Here is an 8,012-nt window from a genome sequence, read left to right as displayed (position 1 = left end):
TTCTGTAATAGTTAAAAACGCAGTGTGCCTGTTTATTTCATTTTTATAAATAAGGATAAGTGAGAAGTTCTTAAAAGGGAGAGGGAGAGAAAACGGGGCACTTCTTTTTAAAGAGGAACACAAGCTGGGGAACAATCTAGAATTAAATCCACATTCATAAATTCCTTAATTGGCATAGTCATCATCTTTAATTGCTCATTATAAAGGATACCATAAAATGTGATGGGAGCAAATTGTTAGCAGATGATATTATGGGGGGTTATAAAAATGCATTTTGTAATATGTAAATATTGAGGGGGGGGGGAAACGTTCGGCATTTAGCGGGAAGAAATAATGTGATTTAGAAAGTGATTGTAATCAAAAACTAAACTGCGGCTTTTCGGCTATGAGCACAAGTCCTTTTATTGGAGAACTGGCACCGAAATCTCATGAGCTGCATTGCAACTCCGTTATCTTTCTAGGGCACAAATGCACAGTTGTTTGTGAATCCCTTTGTCACCTGAATGCCTGCAGCTCTGGTAAGCGTGCAATGTCCGTGCAAAGGGATACAGAAAACTGTGTCACACGGTCTCTTATGTGATCAGGCTTAAGTAGTATTCTAAATACCCCTGTAACACTGGCCAGCCATACAGAGCAGATGTCTCTTAAAAGGACTAGTAAGGAGAGAATCCAGTCCTCTTATCAAGTTTAACTACTGGAGTAAGACCTCGAACTAGTGTGCTTTGAAGTCATGGATCCAACACATTGACTTTTCCTGTTGCTGTTAAATCTCATTGTGCATCTCTTGGTTGGGCTCATGGAAGCTGTGAGTGGAGCTCCAGGTTCATATATTTCCTTAGCATGGTGCCAAGGCTGTAGGGCAGACTTCCCCAACTTGGTGCCCTCCAGACACATTGGAGGGCGGCTGCCATCAGCCCCCAGCCAGCGCTAACAGCGCCAGGTTGTGGACACCTGCTCTAGGGAAGGGATGTGTTTGCAAACTTCATTGCCCCAGTAGAGTTCTTTGCCATTAAAAGGTCAGGTGTGAGCTTGTTGTTTATGCTGTGTGTTAGTCAATATTGGGCTTCCCAGAGTCACTCTGTCTGATGCAAAGGGCAGCGTCACAGATTGTTAAAAGGAATGTTTCCTCCTGCAAAGGAAAGAGGCATTTTAAAGACCAAGATATCTCCCCCTTCTTCTTCTTTTTGTCTCCCTTAGGTCTCCTATATGTAATGAAAATCAGGGGGGCCAGATACAAAAGAGAACAGAGCTCTTCCACTTTATAATGGCAGAGGCGGATTTAGGGGAATGTGACAGGTTCCCCTGCTCAGGGTGCAGGGGCTAAGGGGGCACCTTTCCACCTCCTTCCCAAAGCCTAGTAAGTGCTTGCCTCTAGAAGGAGGCGTCAGGGCTCTAGGACCCTGCCAGAGCCTTGCGCCTCCTTCCCAAAGCACCAAGTAGGCTGCGGTGTGTGTGTGTGTGTGTGTGTGTGTGTGTGTGTGTGTGTGTGTGTGTGTGTCAAATGTTGGCCTCACACAGGGTGCTGTATTATTACCAAGGTCCATTCCTGATAACACTGTGTGACAGAGAAGGGATTGCTACGCCTGCTGAGGGGAGTGCATGGGTGCACCCTTTTATTAACATTTGGGGATATCTCTGTGTCACTGATACAAAGCTCTTTGGGTGTATAACCAGAGTTAAAAATGAATAGGTACAAAAATTAATATTGCCAAGTCACTTGCACTGTGCTGTTAAAATAAGGCCTGTAGACTTTCTTCATAGAAGGTTGCTGTGGAATTGTCTTGCTCTGAAGATGTGGCACTGTGCAACAATAGTTTTACAAAGTTTCTACCAGCACCTGTCTAAGCCCTCATTAATTGCTGCCTAATTTTGTTTTTTCTCTAGACCCTGGATGTGGAGGAAAGCTTGGGATATGCAGAAATGCTTGTGCCTATTTTCAAATGGGAATTTGGATTTACTGCAAGATATGTACACTGATAAATCTGTTTAACTACAGTCAAAACCTGGAAAAGGGGCTAAGGTAAGGGGAATGCTTCATCTTTTTAATAGACTATGAGGATTCCTGGAATGTCTGATGGGTAATATTAATGACCTTCAATTGACGTTACACAGGTAACTGATTTGGAAAGGTGGAAAAACATGATTTGGAATGCATTTTTTTAGCACTGTTACTCAGCTCTAATTACCTGGTTCTAAAGATTCAATCCTACTTTTTTCAGAGTTGCTTCTTGTTCCTGAGAGATTTCTCTTCATATTTCTGGGCTATAGCCAGTACCAAATTTTGAAAATGCCAGTGTAAATCTAGAAATATTCTCCAAGCCCAGATATGCAGGAACAGGGCCACTACTATCAGTTCCTGGCATCCTTGGGCAGTTATCAGAGCACCTGAGGCAGACCCTAACACCAGGATCTGCTGCCCCCATGGATCCTGCTGCCTGAGGCGGTCACCTCACCATGCCTCATGGGTGGGCCGGCCCTGGAGCAACTGATGGGAGTCCCTTAATTGTTTTTCTGGCCTGCCACTCTGAGCTGCACCAAGTGGCTGGATCTTGGCACTCCTTTCCTTTCTGACCATGCTCCCAAACTAGCATCACTCTGAGGAGCTCTGGGGAAATTGAAAGGTTGGCTAGACTCTTGGTGTTGCCTGTCCCAGCCAGGTGTGTCCAGTAGGGTCCTGACAGAGGAGGGTGACCACCGGAGGACATTTTGTGCAGGTCTTCTTCAAACTTGGAGCCAGCCCTGTGCATGGGCAAGTGAGGGCGAGGCACTCTGTGGATGTCCAGAGGCACTTGCACCTTCATTATGGCATTGCATGCCGAGTCCTGGCCTTAAAATGCATTGCAGAGGGGTTGAGTTCTTGTTAGCGCTGTCTGAAATTATGTACCTGGCTCCATACAGAAAGATTGAGCAAAGCCAAAGCTGGGACTTCCTGGGATTCACAGAATTTATGTTCTCCAATCAACTGTATGATTCTGCTTAAGAAACAGCAAGCCCTTCCATCTAGGGGCCTGACCTCCCATCTCACCACCACACTCATCGCAGGTTATAATTCTGGTTTATGCCATGGAATATCTCATTCATATTGTGGCCACATTGTTGCTTGGATGTAAGCCATTGTCCTGTTCAGCCAGAAGGTCCAGATGGCAAAGCAGCAATCTTTGGCCGGGGTCCAGAGCAATGGTACTTTGGATGTTTTCGTGCCACACAATTTCCGTTCTGTCCTTTTAAAATCTCTTTCCCTCTCTCTTCCCTGTGGCATCATTTCTGTGATTTAAAATCATTGTTGTTCAGGTTTTCTAGACCTAGGACTAGAAAATGGAAATGGGAGCAAGAATTCCCCATCTTCACTTGTTTGTCCCATGCCTGGATTGAAAATCAACCCAGTGAATATGATCAGTATTTGCTGCTGCTTTCAATCTGCCACTGATGTTTTTATATGTGTTGGAAGCCGCCCAGAGTGACTGGGGCAACCCAGCCAGATGGTCGGGACATACCGTATTTTTCGCACCATAGGACGCACCTGACCATAGGACGCACCTAGTTTTTAGAGGAGGAAAACAAGAAAAAAATATTTTGCTTTCTTGAATTGTCCTAGGCATAGCAGCCAACTCCTAGAGGCCTAGCTGCCTTTGCCCCCCCATTAAATATTTGAGGAAGCTTCTTTTGCAAAGAGGGAAAGCTCCTTTATTATTTTTTTAGGATCAGCTCAAAGTTGCGCAGCTTTTTTTGCAAAGGGGGAAAGCTTTTTTAGGATCAGCTCAAAGTTGCTGAGTTTCATTGCAAAGGGGGAAAAATCCTGTTTTTATGGGGTTCAACTCACAGTTCTGCAGCTTCTCTAGGAAAGGAAAGGGACCCATTTCTACAGTTTACAGACAGATAATTTATTCAGTCAGTCACATGTCTCCCTCTGCAGACAACAATTGAGGCTAGGCAAGGGGCCGGGAGGGGCCAGGAAGGGAGCTAGCTCCCTTATCCCCCTTCCCGATCTCTTGCAATCAGCTGCTGAGCGGTTCCTTTCAACACACTCTTTCCCTCTTGTTAGCCTTTAGCTCTTTCTCAAAAAAAGAGCACTTTTCGCCCCTGGGCAATTCGGCTCCAGGGACCATGCACTCGCTCCATAAGACACACAGAATCTCCTCTTACTTTTTTAGGAGGAAAAAAGTGTGTCGTATGGAGCGAAAAATACGTTAAATAATAAAATTATTTTTATTCTTATTAGTGATGTGTAATTGATTGCATCCCCCCATCTGCACTGTGTTTCCTTTGCCTTGAAATGGGTTGGAATACTGTCAAAACTTATGTAATCTATGTCACAAATTACATATATTATGCAGTTATGCAACTTTTCCACAGCAGACATCAGTATGAATAGCATAATTATTGACGGAATACAAACTGCAGCAGAAAATAAACAGTGCTGCAAGTGATGAATATAGGACAGAGGGGGAAATGATGCCTTACTGCTTGCCTGCATAGGGCCCTACCGTTAAATGCAACCACTTAAAAAACAAAATCTTCTCTCTACATCAGGGGCTGGGAACCAGTGTCCCTCCAGGTGTTCTTGGACTACAACTTCCACCATCCTTGACCATTGGCTATGCTGGCTGGAATGGATGGGAGTTGGGATCCAACTGCATCAGGAGCACCACAAGTTACTCACCCCCCCCCCAAACCACTTTTCGTCATCTTCCACTTTCCCAGAAGATAGTCATAGCAGTGCTGGTTTGAGCTACCTTGGCCGACCCATTGCAGACCAGTGATTTGAATGGTCTGTTCCAAAATGTAACTTAAAAGAAATCCCGTGTATTTTATTTGTATGTGTGCATTGTAAAGATCTCATGCTCAGCCATGCCCAGCCCTTCGACCAGAATCACACCCAGAGACCCTTCCAGCTGCGTATATGGAGGAAGCACCAGCTGCTATTCTGAATCCTTCCTTATTATGAGACACGGCTGCTAGTGAATTGATCTTGGCTTAGGTGCAAATGTGATTCCATCCCCTTAAGTATTATGTTTTTAATAATCCATTCCAATTAATTTCCAGCCTGTCACCAGCCCCAGCCCCCTCTTGCAGCTTTTTCTTTTTCTTTTACATTACTCCCAAATTATATATTGTCCGTCTCACTCATTGTCTTCCTTTCCCCCACCCCTTCCCCGCTGCCTGCAGGATGAGGTCCTGTGCCAAATCAATGCTTCCGTCTCAGTGGCTGTTCCTGGCATATGTGTTAATGGTGTGCTGTAAATTGTTGTCCGCGACTAGCCACCATCCCCGGGGGCACCCAGGTAGGAGCTTTTAAACTCATTACGTGCTGCCGAGGCCAATTAATAACACTCTCTGAATGTTAGCGTCCACTTTTTAGCCATGGATAATTGATGAAGCTGTTGACACTGCGCTGCAATCGGAGCAGAAAAGGTTATGAACACATGTATATGGAAAAAAAGAAAGAAAGGGATGAGTTATTGCTCAGATTTCAAAAGAGTTCATGGTAACGTTTATGTCGGGCAGTTTCCCAAGTGATTTCAAGACATCTTCCCGATTTGGGGTGGTTTTTCTTTATTTCTCCTTTGTAACCAAAAGCAAAATAGATTTCAGTTTCATATAACAGAAAATAAACCCTTTTGTTACAGAAAATGAAGGTAGGTAGGGTCGGGGGGGGGGAAATAATAATGACAGCTTACTAGTGATGTTTCACACGTTAGTTTCCTCCCCTTCATGTGATAAGCTGATTACTCTATCAAATTAATTCCTTTTTTAGAACAGCTGTGACAGCCCTGCACAGTTGACAGGCTCTGTAGGATGTGAAAAACAGACCGGGTTTTCCCAGATGAAGGTATCAGTTATGGCAGGAGGAAGATGCAGTACCTGGGTTAAGGAATCTTCCGACAGAGGGTTTAGCGGGTAGGCACCTCCTGAGACCACTTGCTCACCAACCTAGGGATTTCAGCCAGAATCATATGCATGCCCAAATCTGTTGGATGTGGAAGACTGTGTCTCCTCACAGTGTCTCTTCTGTGGGCTGTGGGATCCACCAGCATGCCGAAGCGTGCTCCCTTGCTGTAAATGAAAGCTACTTGGCTCACCTGAGAATTTGGTGTGGAAGGTTTTGGACTTTGAGCCATAAGTGCTTGCCAGGCAGGACAGAACCATTTTGCTCACTTCCCAGTAGGCGGGTTGCTGTTGCTTACCAGGAGAAGGCAGGGTTAGGTGGCAAAAAATGGGTTCTCTGAAAGCACACTGCCAGGAGGAGCGCCAGATTGGTTCTGCTGGTGCACTTGCGCCACACTGACCTTCCTGCTGCCACGACACTCCTAGTAATTAACAGGGACCCACCTGCCAGGAAGGTAGCATGGCAGCCCTGCCCCACCAGGGTTTCTGTATTTCCCCCTCTGTTTGCTTTGCCTTTCCTGGGTTTCAAATCCCTCTGAACTGGTAAAGAGTGCCTTGAGCCTCACTTGAGTTGCAGGGGTTGTTGTGGGAATAAACAGGACAAACTTTTCAAAGTCCTTTGTATGGTGTGTGTGTGTGGGGGGGGAGGAGTGCAATGCTCACTGCAATATTCTGAGCAGCTCTAAATTCCAAAGGTCCAACGTTTTCCCAAGTGTGGTTTCTTTCGGATGATGTTCACTGGAGGTTTGTTGTTGTTTGAACTTATTTGTGGAAGTACAGTAGCCACCAATAGCCCTTTCCGCCATTAATTTGTCCAATGCTCTTTTCAAGCCATCTGAGCTGATGATCACCACTACATCTTGGTAGTGGGAACATATTCTACAGTTTATGTGCAGTGTGAGCAAAGCAACTGCTTTGTTTTGTCTGCCCTGAATCTCCCAACATTCAGCTTCATTTGGATGTCTACAGGTTCTAGAGTTACAAGGGAGAGAGAATAGTTTTTTTCTTTTTTCACTTTCTCCACCCCATGCATAATTTTATATGCTCCTATGCACCTTTTCTATAAATGGAAAAAATCATCAACCCCCCAAAACTGTAACCTTTTGCTCATAGGGGAGTTGCTAAATCTCCTTGATCTTCAAAGACTTGAGTCCAGAGTGGTTGTCATTCTTGTTTGCCAATATGGGATAAAGTAGGGGCATGCTTAAGCTTAAGTCAATAAATATATCTCTTCAAGTGATTATCTCCCTTGAAAAGTCTTTTTATGTAAGAAGGTGTTTTAGATCAGGCCATACTATTTACCTGTTTGGTCCACTATTGTCTACTCTGGCAGGCAGAGTCATAGCTGCCAAGTTATCCCTTTTTTAAAGGGATTTTCCCTTATGCTGAATAGGCTTCCTCGCGAGAAAAGGGAAAACTTGGCAGCTATGGGCAGAGTCTCAGGCAGAGATTAAACCTGGGGCTTTCCCCATTGGATGCTAGTTTGTGTTAACACTGAGTGGAGCCTGGGTCCCCTAGAACTGCATCCTTGTCATAAAGAACACACTGACGATAAACACTCCGCCCCCTAAGGAGGAGGGACCCTGTTCCTTGTTCTATATGACATAATGCTGTGCAGTAGCTATGAATGTAGCACTCTAGCACCACCTTGTGACTATTTATAAGCATCACAAGTATTACGCCACAGCACATTTTAGAAATACAGTGGTCCCTCGACTTACGAACTTAATCCGTTCCGAATGCACATTCGTAGGTCAAAAAGCTCATAAGTCGAAACACGGCTTCCCATAGGAAAAAAAAATCGGAAAAATCCGTAAGTCGAGGAAACCACATTAAAAAATTCGTAAGTCGAGTAAACCGCATTTAAAATCCCCAACGGTTTCTGTTCGTATGTAGAAAAATGCATTTGTCCCGTTCATAAGTTGAAACCTACGGATGTCGAGTCATTCGTAAGTCGAGGGACCACTGCTATTTTATTATTTTCTGCATTGCTACCCCATTCTTTAGCCAAAAGGGCTCCCAGAGCCAACTTACAGAGGAACAACAACAACAACAACAACAACACAGCCCTTGCCCTTAGGCATACAATCAAAGAGACAAGGCACAAAAGGAAAAGGGGACAGAGA

The 8,012-nt window shown here is 44.7% G+C and overlaps 1 protein-coding gene across 1 annotated transcript in view; it reads left to right on the top strand.

Annotated features, from left to right (window-relative positions):
* Positions 1 to 1,940: 1,940 nt before the first annotated feature.
* The window catches only part of TAFA4 (TAFA chemokine like family member 4), an 84,513-nt gene continuing 78,441 nt past the window's right edge, over positions 1,941 to 8,012 (top strand). Inside the window, exons 1-2 of the mRNA XM_060271023.1 lie at positions 1,941 to 2,020; positions 5,167 to 5,282. Of these exons, the coding sequence (XP_060127006.1) occupies positions 1,941 to 2,020; positions 5,167 to 5,282 (196 nt within the window). The remainder of the gene's footprint in view (positions 2,021 to 5,166; positions 5,283 to 8,012) is intronic.

This window comes from Zootoca vivipara, chromosome 2 (genome assembly GCF_963506605.1).
Source record: "Zootoca vivipara chromosome 2, rZooViv1.1, whole genome shotgun sequence".
In the NCBI taxonomy this organism is placed as follows: Eukaryota; Metazoa; Chordata; class Lepidosauria; order Squamata; family Lacertidae; genus Zootoca; species Zootoca vivipara.
Note: the sequence above shows the minus strand (reverse complement) of the source record. Positions and strands in the feature narration are given on the sequence as shown.